Below are 21,803 nucleotides of genomic sequence, written 5' to 3' on the forward strand. Positions count from 1 at the left end.
CACATACATACGTGTGTTAGGTCTGATTTTCTTCATAAGCTTCAACCAAAACCTTTCTCAAAAGATTGAATATAGAAGCAGGTATGAGAATTCATCTGTTTTCATTTGAGACAGACACTAAAGATATTTTCAAAACTAAAACAATTCCACTCAATTTTTTTTCGTTTTGTTTTAGAAAAAATACAGTCGGTTAAAATTTTTAAATGCTATTTATGTTAACCTGTTTATTATTTTTAAACGAGTTTAAAAAATTTCTGCCTTAATTACTATTACAGTAAATAGCAATAGATATAACCCACAGAAACAAAAGCACTTTGGAGTTTGCAACAATTTGAGAACCCCTGATCAATACGAAACAAAGGACTTCAGGCCTGACTCCTGGCAGGTTTAACACGGTCCCAGGCCCTCTGGGGAGCCCCCAACTGCGGCCCGCTCCACTGATACCCAGACCGGGTGTACCCCGATGAGAATCCTCACGAATATGAACAGATATTGACGAAAGGGCAGGGTTGCTGACGTAAGAGAGCCGAGAAGTGCAGCTTCACTGCGCACGCTATACTATGTAGCTGAAAAGCTAAAAGATTTTTAGCGAATCTTTGCGACACTGTCGCGTTTCGTTGGTTCCGTGCCGTAAAGACAGCGGCGGAGCCGCCCCCGGTGAAGACAGCTGACGTGCGCGGCAATGGCGGATATGGAGGATCTATTCGGGAGCGACGCCGACAGCGATGCTGAGCGTAAAGGTGGGGTCATCTGGGCTTGGGTGGAGGCGAGAGTGGCGGGGCTTCTGCGGCGGGAGCTCAACAGCGGTCCGGTTCCGGGTCTGCGAGCGCTCCGGCGCCGCGGGCGAGTGATGGCTCTTCCTGCACTCCTGCCCCAGCTGCCCCTGCACTCCCGGCGGTGCCAGCCTCCTCCCGGAGGGCGGGAATGAAGTGACAGACGCAGAGTGTGTACCTCGAGGTTTTTGGTGTCCATGGAGCAAGCCGTGCCTGGGAGCGTGTGGAGCGAAGGGGGCGCGGGGCAGGGGTGGAGGCCGGGCAAGCCAGCGCAGCCGGAGGAGGAAGCTTGGAGTCCTGCTCTGTCCTGCCTTGCACAGGCCAGCGCAGAGTAAGGGCTCTTGTGAATGAATGGAAATTAGGTGTTCAGGAACATGGGGATGGGATGGGCAAATTTGCAGAGGGGCTCAGAATGCCCTCTTGAATGAAACCAGAGCGTGGCGTGTTGGGGAGTTTGAGATGTCTGGGTGAGGAGATTGGGACGGATACCGAGGTAGGGCTGCATGTAGGCGTTACACGCAGAAGATAATGTGTCCTCCGAGAGCCTGTGCAGAAACTCTAGATAATTTCTTGAGTCGGTGGTATTAGATGGGGGAGCGTAGGAGGTCTGTGTTTGGAGAGAAGGGATGAAGGATTTGATGCAGAAATGAATTAGTGAGTGTATGTTTATGGTGCAAGGAAGTCTTTCTGGCACAGAGTGGGTATTTGAGTTTGAAATATGAATAGGAGATATTTGAAGTCAGAAGGGGCCCAAGACCAAGTTCAGAATTCTTGCGAGTCCCCAGGCTCAAAGTAATGTAGTACCTACTTTTTTCCTTAGCATAGTGCATTATCGTGGTTGTTTTTTTCTTTCTCCAGCTTCAGTTTATTAATACTTTTTAGAGTATAGTTAAGGGAGCACCAGGTGGAAGTCTAGTGTGAGGGCTCTACCAGGATGGACATCCAGAATGTTCTTTCTAGTCAGGATGTCTGGAAGTATAGAGCCCAGTATATTCTTGTTCCACTCACTTTGCTGTTGTTTTCCTTTCCCCTTCATCTGTACTTGTCCGTATCCCTTTCACCCTTCAAGGCACAGAACCATGTGAACCCTCCTGTGACTCACTTCCATGAAGTTGTTCATTCAGCATTTATAGATCCCCTGTCATGTTTCAGCTACTTTGCTAGATATAGGGGATATAATGATGAAAAGATTGTCCTCCCCCCGCCCGCCCTCAGCTTACGTCAGTGCTTAATGCATACTTGATAAATAATTGGATGGGAAGCAAATTGGATAGAAGCAATAGTAGAGGTACCCTGCAGTGCTTTCCCATTGCAAACTCAGGGTATGGGGAAGTGATGTATGGAGATGGTTGCTTCTCTGGGCTTCATGTTTTACCTTCTTGTAAGTCTACTGCTGCATTCTTCTCTCTTACCATTAAATTATAGAACTCTCTAGGATTTACTTCCAAATCTGTCCTTGAAGGTTGCTGTTGGTCCTGAACTTAGGATGGATGTGGCAAGGTAACTCCTGTTATATCATCATATTTAATTATTTCCCTGGGCTAAGACAGAGGTAGAAAATAACTACACTTGACAGATTTCTTGGTATAACAGTGGGTAGAATTCCTACCTAGGCCCAGTGTGTTTCTTTCATGTATAAATGTGCCAGGTCTTCTTTAATTTCTTTCAACAATGTTTTGTAGTTTTTATTGTATAAGTCCTGCACTTCCTAGGTTAAATTTATTCCTAAATATTTCATTTTGGATACTGTTGCAAGTGGAATTGTTTTCTTAATTTCATTTTTGGATAGTTCATTGCTAATTATAGAAATACAGCTGATTTTTGTTTGCTAATTTTGTATCCTGCAACCATGTGTAATATATTAGCTCTAATAGTTGTTTGGGGTGTGTGTGTATTCTTTAGGATTTTCTACATGTAAGATCATGTCATCTGTGAGTAGAGATGGTTTTACTTCTTCCTTTCCAATTTCGATGCCTTTTATTTCTTTTTCTTGATTAATTACCCCAGCTAGAACTTTCTGTATAATGTTGAATAGAAGGGTGAGAGTGGACATCTTTTTCTTTTTCCTAATCTTTGGGAAAAAGCATCCATTTCTTTACCACTACATATGATGTTAGCTGTTGGTTTTTTGTAGATGCCCTTTATTACGTTGAGATAATTACCTTCGATTCCTAGTTTGTTGAGTCGTTTTATCATGAAAGGGTGTTGAATTTTATCAAATGTCTCTTCTGCATCAATTACGATGATCAAAATTTTTTCCTTTATTAATATTGTGTTTCATTTTGATTTTTAGATGTTGAATCAGTCTTGTATTCCTAGGGTAAATTCCACTTGGTCATGGTGTATATCCTTTTAATATGTTGTTGGATTTGGTTTGCTAGTATTTTGATACTATTTTTGCATACATATTTATGAGGGATATTGGTCTGTGGTTTTCCTTTTTTGTGATTTTTCGTCTGGCTTTGGTATTGGGGTAATGCTGGCTTAGAATGTGTTAGGAAGTGTTCCCTTTACTCAAGTTTTTGGAAGAGTTTGAGAAGGATAGGGATTAATTCTTCTCTAAATGTTTGATAGGATTCACCAGTGAAACCATTTTGTCCTGGCTTTTCTTTGTTGGAAACTTTTTGATTACTGATTCAAACTCTACTTGTTATAGGTCTATTCAGATTTTGTTTCATCTTGAGTCAGTTTTGGTAGATTGTGTATTTCTAGGAATTAATCCATTTCATCTAAATTATCTAATTGTTGGTTTACAGTTGTTTATAGTGTTCTCTTTTAGTCTTATTTTCTGAAAAATTAGAGGTAAAATCCCCACTTCCATTCCTGATTTTAGTAATTTGAGGGTTTTTTTTTTCCCTTGGTCAGCTTAGCTAAAGGTGTGTCAATCCTAAGTTTTTAAAGAATGAGCTTTTGGTTTCATTGATTCTATTATTTTTTCTGTATTTTATTTATCTCTGCTCTAATCTTTATTATTTTTTTTCCTTCTGCTTGCTTTGAGTATAGTTTTCTTTTTCTAGTTCCTTAAAGTGAAAGGTTAGATTATCAGTTTGAGTTTTTTGTGTGTGTGTGTGTGTGTGGTATGCGGGCCTCTCACTGTTGTGGCCTCCCCCGCCGCGGAGCACAGGCTTTGGACGCGCAGGCCCAGCGGCCATGGCCCACGGGCCCAGCTGCTCCGCGGCATGCAGGATCTCCCCGGACCGGGACACGAACCCGCGCTCCCTGCATCGGCAGACGAACTCTCAACCACTGCGCCACCAGGGAAGCCCTGTTTTGTTTTTTAATGTATGTGTTTACAGCTACAAATTTCCTTTTTTTAAAAAATTAATTTATTTGTTTATTTATTTATTTATGGCTGCATTGGGTCTTCGTTGCTGCGCGTGGGCTTTCTTTGGTTGCGGCGGGCAGGGGCTACTCTTCGTTGCGGTGCGCGGGCTTCTCATTGCGGTGGCTTCTCTTGTTGCGGAGCATGGGCTCTAGGTGCACAGGCTTCAGTTGTGGCTTGCGGGCTCTAGAGCACAACCTCAGTAGTTTTGGCACATGGGCTTAGTTGCTCCGCGGCATGTGGGATCTTCCCGGACCAGGGATCGAACCCATGTCCCCTGCATTGGCAGGCGGATTCTTAACCACTGTGCCACCAGGGAAGCCCTACAAATTTCCTTTTTAGCACTGCTTTCCCTGCATCCCTTAAGTATTGGTAGGCTTTGTTATCATTTTCATTGATGTCAAAATATTTTCTAATTTCCCTTGTGATTTCTTCTTTGCACCCTTGATTGTTTGAGTGCATTGTTTAATTTCCACATATTTGTGAATTTTCCAGATTTTTTTCTGTGATTGATTTCAGTTTCATTCTGTTGTGGTCAGAGAACATACTTTGTATTATTTTAGTCTTTTCAAATTTATTGAGACTTGTTTTGTGTCCTAAAATTATGGTCTGTCTTGGAGAATGTTGCATGTGCAGTTGGGAAGAATGTATATTCTACTGTTGAGTGGAGAGTTCTACTGATGTCTATTATGTCTGGTTGTTTTATAGCATTGTTCAAGTCCTCTGTTTCCTTACTGATCTTCTTTTTGTTCTGACCATTATTGAAAGTGGGGTATTTGAAGTTTCCAGTTGTTACTGTTGAACTATTTCTTCCTTCAATTCTGTTGGTGTTTTTTTTTTTCTTTTGGTGCATATACATATATATATATATTTTATTGAAGTGTAGTTGATTTACAATGTTGTGTTAGTTTCTGGTGTACAGCACAGTGATTCAGTTATATATTATACATATATACATATACATATATATTACATACTTTTTAATATTCTTTTCCATTATGATTTATTACAGGATATTGAATATAGTTCCCTGTGCTATGCAATAGGACCTTGTTGTTTATTCATTCTGTTGGGTTGGCCAAAAAGTTCGTTCGGTTAATGAATACATTTAATAAAGTTCTTGGTGAAAATGAAAAATGTGTGTTTTATTTTTACTTAGAACCGAATGAACTTTGTGGCCAACTCAGTGTATATAATAGTTTGCATCTGCTAGTCCCAAACTCTCAATCCAATCCTCTCCCACCCCCACTCCCCCTTCGCAACCACAGGTCTGTTCTCTATGCCTGTGAGTCTTTTTCTGTTTCATAGATAAGTTCATTTGTGTCATATTTTAGATTCCACACATAAGTGATATCCTATGGTATTTGTCTTTTTCTTTCTGACTTACTTCACTTAGTAGGATTACCTCTAGGTCCATCCATGTAGCTGCAAATGGCATTATTTCATTCTTTTTTTATATTCCATTGTGTATATATGTGTGTGTGTATACATAAATATGATATTTATATATATATCATATATATATATATATGTCTCTCACATCTTCTTTATCCATTCATCTATCTATGGACATTTAGGTTGTTTCCATGTCTTGGCTATTGTGAACAGTGCTGCTATGAACATAGGAGTGCATCTATCGTTTTGAATTATAGTTTTGTCCGGATATTTGCCGAGGAGTAGCATTGCTGGATCATATGGCCACTCTGCTTTTAGTTTTTTGAGGAACCTCCATACTGTTCTCCATAGTGGCTGCACCAATGTACTTTCACACCAACACTGTAGGAAGGTTTCCTTTCTCCACACCCTCTCCAGCATTTGTTATCTGTAGACTTTTTTTTTTTTTTTTTGCGGTACGCGGGCCTCTCACTGTTGTGGCCTCTCTCGTTGCGGAGCACAGGCTCTGGACGCGCAGGTTCAGCGGCCGTGGCGCACGGGCCCAGCCGCTCCGCGGCATGTGGGATCTTCCCGGACCGGGGCACGAACCATGTCCCCTGCATCGGCAGGCAGACTCTCAACCACTGCGCCACCAGGGAAGCCCATCTGTAGCCTTTTTTAATGATGGCCATTCTGACTGGTGTGACGTGGTACCTCATTGTAGTTTTGATTTGCATTTCTCTAATAATTAGCCACGTTGAGCATCTTTTCATGTTCCTGTTGGCCATCTGTATGTCATCTTTGGAGAAATGTCTGTTTAGATCTTCTGCCCATTTTTTGATTGGGTTGTTTGTTTTTTTGTTATTGAGTTGTATGAGCTATTGGTATATTTTGGAAATTAAGCGCTTGTTGGTCACATCAATTGCAAATATTTTCTCCCAGTCTGTATGTTGTCTTTTCATTTTGCTTATGGTTTCCTTTGCTATGCAAAAGCTTGTAAGTTTGATTAGGTCCCATTTGTTTATTTTTGCTTTTATTTCTATTGCCTTGGTAGACTGACCTAAGAAAACATTGGTACGATTTATGTCAGAATTTTTTGCGTGTGTTCTCTTCTAGGCGTTTTATGGTGTCATGTCTTATGTTTAAGTCTTTAAGCCATTTTGAGTTTATTTTTGTGTACGGTGTGAGGGTGTTGTAACTTCATTGATTTACATGCAGGTGCATATATGTTTTAAATTATATCTTCATGTTGGATTGACCCTTTTATCACTTTATGATGTCCTTTTTTGTCTTTTGTAACAATTTTTCTTAAGACTTATTTTGCCTGATATTAGTATAACTACTAATATAGTTATACTATATAAACAGTATAACTACTGTTATACTGTCCTGTAGACAGCATATAGATGGATCTTTTTTAAAAAAAATATTTATTTATTTTTGGCTGCGTTGGGTCTTTGTTGGTGCATGTGGGCTTTCTCTAGTTGCAGGGAGCGGGGGCTGTTCTTTGTTGCAGTGCGTGAGCTTCTCATTGCGGTGGCTTCTCTTGTTGCAGAGCACGGACTCTAGGCGCATGGGCTTCAGTAGCTGTGGCTTGTGGGCTCTAGAGTGCAGGCTCAGTAATTGTGGTGCACAGGCTTAGTTGCTCCGCGGCATGTGGAATCTTCCCGGACCAGGGCTCGAACCTGTGTCCCCTGCATTGGCAGGCGGATTCTTTAACCACCGTGCCACCAGGGAAGTCCCAGGATGGATCATTTTTTAAATTCATCCTGCCAATTTCTGCCTTTTCATTGGAGAAGTTGATTTATGTTTAAAGTAATTACCAGTAAGAAGGACTTCTGCCATTTTGATGTTTGTTTTCTATGTCATGTTTTTTCTTCCTCAATTCTTCTTATTACTGTCTTCCTTTATGACTGCTTTTCCTGTAGTGTACTGTTACGATTCCCTTCCTGTTTCTTTGTATATTTTTAGTTTTAGTAACTTTCTTAATGGTTACTCTGGTGACTACAATTAATCTTAATTTCTAACAATCTAGTTTGTATTAATACCAACTTAATTTCAATAGTATACAAAAACTTTTTTTCTATATAGCTTCGTCCTCTCAACTTTTTATTGTTGTCACAAGTTACATCTTTATACACTGCCCAGTGATGTAGATTTATAATTATTGTTTTATATAATTGTCTTTTAAATTAAATCTTATGAAAAAAGAGGAGTCACTAACTAGAAATTCATTAATACTGACCTTTATACTCACCTATTTAGTTACCTTTACTGGTGTTCTTTATTTCTTCTTGTGGATTCAAGTTACTGCCCATTGTCCTTTCATTTCGGCCTGAAGGAGTCCCTTTAGCATTTCTTGTAGGGCACTGGCAACAAACTCTAAATTTGTTTTTATTGAGGTGAGATTTACATAACATACAATTTACCATCTTATTTTATTTTTATTAAGGTATAATTGACATACAACATTAGTTCCATGTGTACAACATAATGATTTGATATTTATACATATTGTGAAATGATCACCACAGTAAGTCTAGTTAACATTTGTCACCATACCTTGTTACAGAATTTATTTTACTGTGATGAGAACTGTTAAAATCTACTCTCTTAGCAACTTTCAAATATGCAATACAGTCTATTAACTGTAGTCATCATGCTGTATATTACATCCCCATGACTTATTTTTTTTATAACTGGAAGTTTGTATCTTCTGACTCCCTTCACCCATTTTGCCCACCTCTCCCCCTTCCCTCATTTATTCTCTGTATCTATGAGCTTTGTTTTTTTAGATCCCACATATAAGTGATATCATATATACGGTATTTGTCTTCCTCTGTCTGCTTATTTTACCTAGCATAATGCCCTCAAGATCCATGCATGTTGTTGTAAACAGCAAGATTTCCTTCCTTTTTTCTTTGGCTGTGCCACATGGCTTGTGGGATCTTAGTTCCCCAACCAGGGATTGAACCCAGGCCCCCTGCCATGGAAGCACCCAGTCCTAACCACTGGACCACCAGGGAATTCCCAAGCTTTCCTTCTTTTTTATGGTTGAATAATGTTCCATTATATATATATATGTCATATTTACAGTGGCATGAATAGTATTTTATTGTATACATACACCACATTTTCTTTGTCCATTTATCTCTAGATGCACACTTAGGTTGTTTCCATATCTTGACTATTGTAAGTAATGCTGCAATGAACATAGACATGCATATATCTTTTCAAATTAGTATTTCTGTGTTCTTTGGGTAAATACCCAGAAGTGGAATAGCTGGATCATATAGTAGTTCTGTTCTTTTTCTGAAGCATTTCCATAATGTTTTCCATAGTGACTGCAGCACTTTACAATCCCACCAACAATTACAAGTGTTCCCTTTTCTCCACATCCTCTCCAACACTTGTTACTTCTTGTCTTTTTGAAAATAGCCATTCTAACTGTGGTTTTGATTTTCATTTCTCTGATTAGTGATGTTGAGCATCTTTTTATGTACCTGTTGGCCATCTGTCTTTTTTAGGAAAGTGTCTATTCAGGTCTTCTGCCCATTTTTTAATTGTATTGTTTGTTTGTTTGCTACTGAATAGTATGAGTTCTTTACATATTTTGTATATTAACCCTTTATCAGATATATGATTTGCAAATATTTTATCCCATTCAGTAGGTTGCCTTTTCATTTTTGTTTTGTTTTGTTTTGTTTTGTTTTGCGGTACACGGGCCTCTCACTGTTGTGGCCTCTCCCGTTGTGGAGCACAGCCTCCAGACGCGCAGGCTCAGCGGCCATGGCTCACGGGTCCAGCCGCTCCGCAGCATGTGGGATCCTCCCGGACCGGGGCACGAACCCGTGTCCCCTGCATCGGCAGGCGGACTCTCAGCCACTGCGCCACCAGGGAAGCCCTGCCTTTTCATTTTGTTGATGGCTTCCTTTGCCGTGTAGAAGCTTTTTAGTTTGATGTGTCACACTTGTTTATTTTTGCTTTAGTTGCCTTTACTTTTGGTGTCAAATCCAAAAAATGATAACCAAGACCATGTCAAGGAGCTTACTGCCTGTTTTCTTCTAGGAGTTTTATGGTTTCACGTCTAAAATTTAAGTCTAATCCATTTAGAGTTAAATTTTGTATATGGTGTAAGATAGTGGTCCAGTTTCATTATTTTGCATGTTGCTGTCCAGTTTTCCCAACACCATTTATTGAAGAGACTATCCTTTCCCCATTGTGTATTCTTGGCTTGGTTCCTTTGTTGTAAATTAATTGACCATATATGTGTGGGTTTATTTCTGAGCTCTTTATTCTGTTCCATGGATTTTTGTGTCCGTAATACAGTTTGAAATCAAGGGCATGATGCCTTCAGCTTTATTCTTTTATCTCAAGATTGCTTTGGCTATTTGGGGTTTTTTTTTGTTCCATACAAATTTTAGAATTCTTTGTTCTATTTCTGTGAAAAAATGCCATTGGAAGTTTTATAGGGATTGTGTTCAATATGTAGATTGCTTTGGGTAGTATGGACATTTTAACAGTATTGATTCTTCCAATCCATGAGCGTGGAATACCTTTCCATTTATTTGTATCTTCTTCAGTTTCTTTCATCAGTGTTTTCAGCGTACAGGTCTTTCACCTTTTTGGTTAAATTTATTCCTAAGTATTTTACTTTTTTTGATACAATCGTTAATGGGATTATTTTCTTAATTTCTCTTTCATATAGCTCATTATTAGTGTATAGAATCACAACTGTATATTGATTTTGTATCCTGAAACTTTATTGAATTTATTTATTAGTTCTAACAGTTTTCTGGTGGAGTCTTTAGGATTTTCTATATATAATATCATGTCATCTGCAAATAGTGACAGTTCTACTTCTTTTCAGTTTGGTTGCAGAATATGCCATTTTTTTCTTTCTCTAGTTGTGGCACATGGGCTCCAGGATGCATGGACTCTGTAGTTTGCAGCATGCATGCTCCCTCATTGAGGCGCACGAGCTCGGTAGTTGTGGCGCGAGGGCTTAGTTGCCCTGTGGCATGTGGGATCTCAGTTTCCTGAGCAGGGATCATACCCGAGTCTCCTGTATTGGAAGGTGCATTCTTTACCACTGGACCACTGGGGAAGTCCCTGAATATGTCATTTTTAAGTGAACAATTCAGTGGTATTTAGTACCTTTAAAATGTTGTGTAGCCACTATCTCTGTCTAGTTCTGAAACATTTTCATCACCTCAAAATAAAACGCCATACCCATTAAGTAGTTACTTGCCATTTGCTCCCTTTGCTAGCCCCCATGAACCATCAGTCTGCTTTCTGCATTTATGGATTTATCTATTCTGGACATTTCATACAAATGGAATCATAAAACATGTGGCTTTTTTTTTTTTTTTTTTTTTTTTTTTGCTGCGCCTCACAGCTTGTGGGATCTTAGTTCTCCAACCAGGGATTGAACCCGGGCCCTTGGCAGTGAGAATGTGGTGTCCTAACCACTGGACCACCAGGGAATTCCTAACATGTGGCCCTTTGTGTCTGATTTCTATCTCTTACCATCATGTTTTTGAAGTTCATCCACATTGTAGTATGTATCAGTACTTCATATCTTTTTAATGACTGAATAGTATTCCACTCTGTGTATATATCCCAATTTGTTTATCCAGCTGTTCATGGACATTGGGTTATTTCCATCTTTTGACTTTTAAATAGTGATGCTATTTGTGTACAAGTACTTGTGTGAGTGCCTGTTTTCAGTTCTTTTGGGTATATATATAGGAGTGGAATTGCTGAGTCATATGGTAATTCTTTGTTTTACTTTTTGAGAAACAACCGAACCATTTTTTATAGCAGCTGGACCATTTTAAATTACCACTAGCAGTGTTTGAGTGTTCTATTTCTTCATATCCTTGCCAATACTTATTTTACTTCCCCCCCACCCTGCTCTTTAAAATACAGCCATTGCTGTTGGTGTCTAGTGATATCTAATTGTGGTTTTGATTTCCATTTCCTAAAGGCTAATGATATTGAGGCTAATGATACATCTTTTCATGTACTTGTTTCATTTGTGTAACTATGCAGAAATGTCTATTTTTCAAATGGGTTTTTGTCTTTTGGTTGTAAACATTCTTTATATATTCTGGATACTATACTGTAAGTATATACATATACTTGACAGATATATGGTTTGCAAATATTTTCTCCCATTCTGTAAGCTGTTTTTTCACTTTCTTGATAATGTCCTTTCTTGCATAAAAGCTTTTCATTTTGAGGAAATCCAATTTATCTTTTGTTGTTGTTGCTCATAATTCCTTCATTTTTGAAGGATAGTTTTGCTGGATATAGAATTCTTGGTTGACAGTATTTCTTTCAGCACTTTGAATATTTCATACCACCGCCTCCTGGTTTTTATGGTTTCTGATGAGAAATCAACTGTTATCTTTATTGAAGATCCCTTTGTATGGGACCTGTTGCTTTGCTGCTTTCAGGATTTTTTCTTTGTCTTAGACAGTTGGATAATGATGTGTCTAGGTGTGGCTCTCTTTAACTTTATCCTACTTGGTATTTGTTGATCAACTTGTATGTGTACGTCGATGTCTTTCTTCAAATTTGGGAAGTTTTTGGCTATTATTTCTTCAAATATTCTTTCTGTCCCTTTCTCTTTTTTCTCTTCTTCTGGAACTCCCATTATGCATAGATTGGTACACTTGCTGGTTTCTCACAAGTCTTTAGACTTTTCATTTTTCTTCATTCTTTTCTCTTTTTGTTCACCAGACTGGATAATCTCAGTTGATGTACCTTTTTTTTTTTTTTTTTTTTTTGCGGTACATGGGCCTCTCTCACTGTTGTGGCCTCTCCCGTTGCGGAGCACAGGCTCCGGACGCACAGGCTCAGTGGCCATGGCTCACGGGCCCAGCCGCTCCGCGGCATGTGGGATCTTCCCGGACCGGGGCATGAACCCATGTCCCCTGCATCGGCAAGCAGGCTCTCAACCACTGTGCCACCAGGGAAGCCCTCATTTGATGTATCTTAAAGTTTCCTGATTCTTTTTTCTTCCTACTCACATCTGCTGTTCAGTCCCTTTAGTGAATTTTTCATTTCAGTTATTGTACTTTCCAACTCCAGAATTTCTGTTCGGTTCTTTTTTTATAATATCTGTCTTTTTATTGATATTCTCTATTTTGTAAGACATCATTTTCATTGACTGGGCTTCTTCAGGGACGGTGTGTAGCCTTTTTTCATATGTATGGGCCATGCTTCCTTCTTTCTTTGCAGGCCTTATAATTTTTTGTTGATATATGGACATTTTGAATATTATAATGTGGTTACTCAGGACAGCACTCTCTCCCCCCCCCCCAGCATTTGTTGTTGCTCTTTGTTGTAGTAGTTATTGTTTATTGACTCTTTTGAACTGATTTTGTAAAGTCTGCAGTCTGTTGTGTATAGCCACTAAAGTCTCTGTTCCATTAGCTTAGTGGTCAGCTAGTGATTGGACAGAGATTTCCTTAAATGCCACAAAAAGAAACAAAAACAATAACGAAAAACTCTCAGCCTTTGCAGGTTGGCTCTGTGTGTGTGTTAGGGCATGCTTTCAACACTCAACCAGGTTGTTTACAACCTGTGTCTTTGCCTTCATTTCCTGCTTGCACAGAGCCTGAAGGTCAGCTGGAAGTGAGAGTTTAGGGCCTTCTTGGTTCTTTCTTGAGCATGTGCACAGCCCTGGGCAAGTGCATGGCTTTTCAGGTCAGTAAGAATATGTGGGTGGTGTTTTTCCTTTTCTTTTCTTTTTTTTTTCGTTTATTGTGGAAGCTTTTAAAAACCCTTGTATTTTGTCATTCCTCAGCCTTTTCTCCCAAGCTTTTTAGTTAGTCTGTTGTTTGCCTCAACTGCTTTCCATTTTCCCATACAGAGGCAACTAATACATTTGCCTGTAAATGTTTTTGACCAACACTCTCAGGTAGCTTCCTTAGCAACAAGAGAGTTCCAAGTTAGGTGAGATAAAGTCAAGCCTTTTGAGCCAGTCCTTTCAGTGATCCACCAGACAGATCAAAACTAACAACCATGATTCTTTGCAAATGAGGTGCCTTCTGCTTCCTCCATTAATGGTACATGCACCAGAAATTTGGGCTATTATTGTCAAGGTACCCTTGACCAAGGGGTGGGTTGGGGGTGGGGGGGTATGTTAAAACACCCCTTTTTTCTTACTGAGACTCAGCTTTTTTTTCTTGTTAAGCATTCTCCTGGTTGCTGCAACTTTTAGTTAGTTTCCAGAGTCTGAGAAAATAGATGCTAACAGCTTTTGACAAGTTTTTTCATTGCTTTTATGTTGGGATGGACTTTTGGTGTTGCTTATTCTGCTTTTTTTGCTTACATCACCCTGTGTTTATATGATCCCATAGATTCTGATTCTGGATCAGGCTCAGATTCTGATCAAGAGAATGTTGCTTCTGGCAGTAATGCCTCTGGAAGTGAAAGTGATCAAGATGAAAGAGATGACTCAGGAAAACCAAGTAATAAGGAACTGTTTGGAGATGACAGTGAGGATGAGGGAGCTTCTCATCACAGTGGGAGTGATAATCACTCTGAAGGATCAGACAATAGATCAGAAGCTTCTGAGCGTTCTGACCATGAAGACAATGATCCCTCAGATGTAGATCAGCACAGTGGATCAGAAGCCCACAATGACGATGACGATGAAGGTCATAGATCAGATGGAGGGAGCCATCACTCAGAAGTGGAAGGTTCTGAAAAAACACATTCAGATGATGAAAAATGGTGCAGAGAAGATAAAAGTGACCAGTCAGATGATGAAAAGATACAAAATTCTGATGATGAGGAGAGGGCACAAGGATCTGATGAAGATAAACTGCAGAATTCTGATGATGATGAGAAAATGCAGAACACAGATGATGAGGAGAGGCCTCAGCTTTCAGATGATGAGAGACAACAACTGTCTGAGGAGGAGAAGGCTAATTCTGATGATGAACGGCCAGCAGCTTCTGATAATGATGACGAGAAACAGAATTCTGATGATGAAGAGCGGCCACAGATGTCTGATGAGGAGAAAATGCAAAATTCTGATGACGAAAGGCCACAGGCCTCGGATGAAGAACACAGGCATTCAGATGATGAAGAGGAGCAAGACCATAAGTCAGGTAATACATTTATGAGAACCATAATGGTTTAGTAGAAGCATTCAGGTACAGCAGGGGCTCATTTATTCTTTTCACGTTCCTACTTTTAGTACCCTGTTTTTTCTCTTCTGTCCCTCCATTTTAGCCTTTTTTAACTCTATACATTTTGCCTTTAAACATTTTCCTAATCCATGTATTATTTCTCTCTATTCCCCTTCCATTTAATATATGATAGATCAGGAAGAAAAAAATTTAAAGAGGAAAGTCTTAGAGAAAGATGTATAGTGCTAAAGTAGCTAGATATCAAATAGTTAGTTCCATTTTTGTGGGTAACTAAGAGCATGCCTCAGGTGAGAAGAGATTTGCCTGGGCGAAAAAACCCAATACCATTGAACCTCCCCCATAGGGTAACTATAATGAGGTGTGAACACCAGGTTCCAGCTCAGTTTATTTGAGATCCAAAATTTCATCCTCCAGAGGTAATCAGGCTCCAAGGAGTTTGCTCAAACTAATCAAATTCACAGGAAACTATAAAAATTGAATTGCAAAATTGTTTGTTTCAAGAGCATCAATTATTTCTCTCTTATCATTGTATCCTTTCCTTTGGGGGAAAATCTACATTGGATGCCAAATTATAACAATCAGGAGGTGACCTGGGGAGCATAATATCCAGAAAGTGAAAACACAGCTGGATGATCTCAATGAGCTATGATAGCTTGACATATGTGTCCTCATCCTGGGGAGATGTGCTTGGATCAGAACATTCATTCCCTAAAGACAGCAGGAAACACAGAGCTGAACTTTGGCTTTTGGACCCTGTTTTATAATAGTCATTTACACTGTTCTCCTGAAGTTAACACGTTCTCATGTAGAATATTAAAACAATTAGCCATCTTCTTTTTTTGTATTATATAAAAGTCACTTTGATTAGGTTGGAAGTCTTCCTGAAGTAATTAATATCTGGATTGCTTCATTTTTATAAGTGATTGATTATAATTACATATTGATCCTGTCTTCTTAAGAGCTGCAGTATGGAGAGAGGGGATCTTTTCCCCTGTAATACATACCTCAGGATAGCATTCAACACCACATTTTAGCATTATTTAGGAGAGGAGATCAGAAAATTTCCAGAGATGGATATAGGTCTATATAGACTATAGGACTGCAGTAAGTACTCAGTAACTAGTTCTGGGTAGAGTTATTTGTACTGTTACCAAAATCATTAAGGCTCATGCACTACTTCCCAAATACTAGCAGGCTAATGTAAAACTAGGGTCATATTAGGAATCTTGTAGCTGGTCATTCTGCTTAATTCTTAACTAGTTCTACAATGGTTCTTTTTTTTTTTTTTAACATCTTTATTGGAGTAGAATTGCTTTACAAAGATGTGTTAGTTTCTGCTTTATAACAAAGTGAATCAGCTATACATATACATATATCCCCATATCTCTTCCTTCTTGTGTCTCCCTCCCTCCCACCCTCTCTATCCCACCCCTCTAGGTGGTCACAAAGCACCTAGCTGATCTCCCTGTGCTATGCGGCTGCTTCCCACTAGCTATTGGGTTTACATTTGGTAGTGTATATATATTCATGCCACTCTCTCACTTTGTCCCAGCTTACCCTTCCCCCTCCCCGTGTCCTCAAGCCCATTCTCTAGTAGGTCTGCATCTTTATTCCCATCCTGCCCCTAGGTTCTTCATGACCATTTTTTTTTTTTTTTTAGATTCCATATATATGTGTTAGCATACAGTATTTGTTTTTCTCTTTCTGACATATTTTACTCTGTATAACAGAATCTAGGTCCATCCACCTCACTACAAATAACTCAATTTCGTTTCTTTTTATGGCTGAGTAATATTCCATTGTATATATGTGTCACATCTTCTTTATTATAGTGGTTCATGTTTGAAGTTTACAATTAGGTGAATAATTGTACCATCCAGATATATTTGTCTCTTCCATTGCAATATTTTTACCTCTTTTTTTTTCTTCTGTAATGAGTGGTATATAAATTTAATTATAAGTTTCAGTACTGCTCTTTGCATTCTCCCAAGTTTTTCTGCTTACAGAAACCAATGTTCCTTTTATTAATTTTATTTTAAAATTTACTGTAGTAAGTTGATTTTTGTGTGTGTATGTACAGTTCTGTTAGTGTCAATGCATGTATAGATTTGTGTAACCACCACCACAGTCAAGATACAGAATAGTTCTGTCACCCTAGAAAACTCCCTCATTCTGTACCTTCTGTAGTTATATACTTCCCCACCTGTGACCCTTGACAACTACTGCTCTGTTCTGTCACTGTAGTTTTGTCTTTTTGAGAATGTCATCATATAAATGGAATCATACAGTATGTAACCTTTTTTCTTTCACTTAGTGTAATGCATTTGAGACTTACCCAAATCGTTACATGTATCAGTAGTTCATTCTTACTTATTACTGAGTAGTTTTCCATTGTATGGGTGTACCACAGTTCGTTTATCCCTAATGTTGCTTTTATTTATTTATTTATTTTCCTAATGTTGCTTTTAAAACACAAAATTCTAAGTAATGATATGACTGTGATTATGCAGATCTTCTGATTCTCCTCTTACAGAATCTGCAAGAGGCAGTGATAGTGAAGATGAAGTTTTACGAATGAAACGCAAGAATGCAATTGCATCTGATTCAGAAGCAGATAGTGACACTGAGGTACCAAAAGGTACTCAAATTACTTCTTTTATATATCTGTATTTCCATCCCTCTCTCTGCATTTAGCTGTAGTGCATTCCCAACCCTGGGCACTGGCCTCAGACTGCAAGACGCACAGAAGAGAGTGTGGATACATTTAGTGTATACAGGCAAGTTGTACAGATATTAGAAACTGCTTGCACTTAATTAGTTGAAGAACCTGCTTCATTTATAGTCAGAGTGAATCTGCTATTAGGGGCTGAGGCTCTGGTTGAGGTGGAGATGGCAATGTCCATTCTTTGGTTTGAATAATGACAGTTCCAGCACAGCTTGTTAGCTTGTTCTTTTTTTTTTTTTTTTTTTAGTAAATTTATTTATTTTTGGCTGTGTTGGGTCTTCGTTGCTGCATGCAGGCTTTCTCTGGTTGTGGTGAGCAGGGGCTACTCTTCGTTGCGGTGCGTGGGCTTTTCATTGTGGTGGCTCCTCTTGTTGCAGAGCACAGGCTCTAGGCACGCAGGCTTCAGTAGTTGTGGCATGCGGGCTCAGTAGTTGTGGCATGCGGGCTCAGTAGTTGTGGCTCGCAGGCTCTAGAGCGCAGGCTCAGTAGTTGTGGCACACGGGCTTAGTTGCTCTGCGGTATGTGTGATCTTCCCGGACCAGGGCTCGAACCCGTGTCCCCTGCATTGGCAGGCGCATTCTAAGCACTGCGCCACCAGGGAAGCCTGTTAGCTTGTTCTTAAGTTCTTAATAGGTTAATATCAGATGAAGAACCATATTCTTCAAGCTATGGTTTATTTATTTAAATTAATTAATTAATTTATTTTTGGCTGCATTGGGTCTTTCTTGCTGTGGGCAGGCTTTCTCTAGTTGCGGCGAGCGGGGGCTACTCTTCATTGCGGTGCGCGGGCTTTTCATTGCAGTGGCTTCTCTTGTTGCAGAGCACGGGCTCTAGGTGCACGGGCTTCAGTAGTTGTGGCTCTCAGGCTCTAGAGCATAGGCTCAGTAGTTGTGGCGCATGGGCTTAGTTGCTCTTTGGCATGTGGGATCTTCCCGGACCAGGGATTGAACCTGTGTCCCCTGCACTGGCAGGCGGATTCTTAACCACTGCACCACCAGGGAAGTCCCCAAGCTCTGGTTTAGATGAAGAGTTTATAAAAACCCAGTGTTAGGTAAGGTGGGTTTGTTGTAAGGTTAAAAGATCTACCTGTTCACCTCTTCACGTGACTACATTTCAAATGGCTAATTACTATACAGTAAAGATAAGATGTTAGTATAAAAGTTACAGCAAACATAAGTTTGATATGCACAACCATTTTGTGCTGAATGGTAATTAGGCATTAATGTTAAATAGTTTATATAAATTATCACAAGTAACAGTATAACTAAAGGAAACATTTAGAGAGTCAACTAGAGAGAAAAGGAGAGAGCTGGACAGAACAAGCTCTGGGGTTTACTTAAAGATCTTTAGATCTATGTACATGGACTTCGGAATCAGATGATCCAAGTTAGAATCTTTGTGGTTCTTTGCACTTTCCAACTGTATGATTTTGGTCAAATTAATTACTTACTACACTTAAATTTTCTGATCTGTAAGAAGGAGGTGATGCTAACCACGTAACAGCGTTGTTGTGAGAATTAGATATATTAATTATTTTATCTGTTTACAGTTATTTATTGAGAATCTGCTTTGTACTAGTACTATTCTGTGCGCTCAGAATGTAGCAATAATCAAAACAGATAAAGACTTCTCCCTTGTAGACCCCATATTCTGGTGGGGTCAGTGTAAGGTAGGGAGAATAATAGCACAATAAGTAAATGAAATGTTAGATGGTGATAAGACCTAAGAAGAAAATAATCAAGTGGGGACGTGTGAGTGTTGCTGGATGGAGTTGTAGTTTTGGTGATTTTATCATATAGATGAACTTTTCAATACTTGTGACCTTCCTCCTTCCTCCTCTTTTTAAAAAAAAAAAAATTTTTTTTTAGAGCAATTTAAGGTTTGCAGCAAAACTGAGGGCAAGAGATTGCTCATGTATGCCCTACCCCCACTCATGCATAGCTTGCCCCACTATCAACGTCCTCCACCAGAATGGTACATTTGTTACAATTGATGAACCTACAATGACATATTGTAATCACCCAAAACCCATAGTTTACATTACGGTTCACTTCTTGGTATTGTACATTCTATGGGTTTGGAAAAATGTATGACATGGATCCACCATCTTCATGTCATACAGAATAGTTTCACTGTCCTAAAATTCTCCGTGCTCTGCCTGTTCATCCCTCCCTCCTGCCTAACCTCTGGCAACCAATGATCTTTTTACTGTCTCCATAGTTTTGCCTTTTCCAGAATGTCATAGTTGGAATCATATAGTAAGTAGCCTTTTTAGATTGGCTTCTTTCACTTAGTAATATGTATTTAAGTGTCCTCCATGTCGTTCATGGTTTTACAGCTCATTTATTTTTAGCACTGAGTAATGTAGGCATACCTTGTAATATTGCACTTCAGTTTATTGTGCGTCTCAGATACTGTGTCCTTTGCAAATTGAAGGTTTGTGATAACTGTGCATTGAGCAAGTCTGTTGGCGCCATTTTTCTAACAGCTTTTGCTTATGTCATATCTCTGTGTCACATTTTGATAATTCTTGTGATATTTCAAACCCTCCACCAGCAAAAAGATTATGATTCACTGAAGGCTTAGATGATGGTTAGCATTTTTTAGCAATAAAATATTTCATAATTTTTAAATAATTTTAAAATTTAAAGTGTTTTAAAATTAAGATATGTACATTTTTTTAGACATAATGCATTTGCACACCTAACAGACTACTGCATAGTGTAAATACAACTTTTATATGCCTTGGGAAACCAAAAATTTCATGTGACTTACTTTATTGCAATATTCACTTTATTGTGGTGGTCTGGAACCAAACCCAAGATGTCTCTGAGGTGTTCCTGTATTCCATTGTCTGGAAGTACCAGTTTATCCATTCACCTACTGAAGAACATCTTGGTTGCTTCTGAGTTTTGGCAGTTATGAGTAAAGCTGCTATAAACATTCGTGTGCAAGTTTTCGTGTGGATGTAAATTTGCAGATCCTTTGGGCAGATACCAAGGAGCACAATTTCTGGGGCATGTGGTAAGAGTATGTTTAGTTTGGTAAGAAACTGCCAGACTGTCCTCCAAAGTGGGTGTACCATTTTGCATTCCCACCATCAGTGAATGAGAGTTCCTGTTGCTCCACATTTTTGTCAGCATTTGGTGTTGTCAGGGTTCTGAATTTTGGCCATTCTAATAGGTTGCCTCTTCTTTTTTTTTTTTGTTGCCTCTTCTTTTTCAGTGATCTGTCCTTCACCTTGTCTCAGTAACTCACTCCCATGGTTTTATCCTAGATCATGTCATTACCAATAATCATAACTCTTTTATAACCCCAATTTCAAGCAGTCTTCTTTTTGACTGCCCTCCTATCTTCCTGTCATCTCCTCTACTACCCCACCTTGATTTATTGATTTATTACAGATGGTTGTTGATGTTGTTGTTTTGCCTATACCTGGGTGAAGTTCTGCTTGAGAGGAGGGGGACCTGGGTAGACATGGACCTGTAATTTTAAAACTTGAGGGACTCTATAGAGAATAGGCCTGTGTAGAGTGCTTAAGCCCCAAATTTGAGTATCTAGATTGTAGGAGGATATTTTTGGGCTTCTGGGGAATAGAGGAAAGTGGAAGAACAAGGATGCATGAGTGAAGGGAGAAAGGAGTGCCTCCTGTGCAGCTTTGCCCTTCACTGGATTTGCCCCCTTCCCTCTCCACAGACATTCTTGTCAGATCTTTGAGAGCCAGGCTCAGAGTTGTGTTTGAGTGGTTTCTGGGTGCTTGGTCTAGAAACCTTGGGAATATGTTGAAGTGATAGCTTTGAAGAATCATTGTTACAGATATTAATACTAAGCATTTTTTTCTCCTATATGGAAGATAATAGTGGAACCATGGATCTCTTTGGAGGTGCAGATGATATATCTTCAGGGAGTGATGGGGAAGATAAACCACCCACTCCAGGACAGCCTGTTGTAAGTAGAATTACCAGTGAGAATTGGAGGAGGGTATTAAATCTGTCTTCTATGCTGGGAAGAGGAAGTCGATAAATGAATTGCAGTATGAAAATACAACAAACAGATGACATTCTCAGTTAATTAGGGAACACTTGGTTATAAGGAGGATTAGAAATAACTGCCATGGCACATCCATCCACGGAATACTACTGAGCAACGAAAAGGATTTAACTATTGATATACGTTAGCAACTTAGATGAAGTTCCAGGGAATTACGCTGAGTGAGAAAAAGCCAGTCCCAAAAGGTTACATACTGTATGAATTCACTTATATAACATTCTTGAAATGACAGAATTGTAGAAATGGAGAAGAGATTAATGGAGATTAAGGAGGGATGAGGGCAAGAGGGAAGTGGATGTGGCTGTAAAAGGGCAGCATGAATCTTTGTGGTGATGGAAATGTCCTGTGTCTGCCTGTATCAGGGTCAGTCTCCTGGTTGTGATATTGCT

At 39.3% G+C, this 21,803-nt stretch overlaps 1 protein-coding gene across 2 annotated transcripts in view; it reads left to right on the forward strand.

The window, feature by feature from the left end:
* Positions 1–577: 577 nt before the first annotated feature.
* Positions 578–21,803, forward strand: part of LEO1 (LEO1 component of Paf1/RNA polymerase II complex) — a 49,264-nt gene continuing 28,038 nt past the window's right edge. The window contains exons 1-4 of one of the 2 annotated variants that reach the window (XM_027099784.1): positions 578–740; positions 13,842–14,597; positions 17,173–17,277; positions 21,218–21,312. In XM_027099784.1, coding sequence (XP_026955585.1) covers positions 683–740; positions 13,842–14,597; positions 17,173–17,277; positions 21,218–21,312 — 1,014 coding nt within the window. In that variant the 5' untranslated portion in view covers positions 578–682. The remainder of the gene's footprint in view (positions 741–13,841; positions 14,598–17,172; positions 17,278–21,217; positions 21,313–21,803) is intronic. The other variant, XM_027099783.1, reaches the window with a different exon arrangement.

Source organism: Aethalodelphis obliquidens, unplaced genomic scaffold, assembly GCF_003676395.1.
Source record: "Aethalodelphis obliquidens isolate GAN/ISIS:26980383/991018 unplaced genomic scaffold, ASM367639v1 scaffold142, whole genome shotgun sequence".
NCBI classification, from domain to species: Eukaryota; Metazoa; Chordata; class Mammalia; order Artiodactyla; family Delphinidae; genus Aethalodelphis; species Aethalodelphis obliquidens.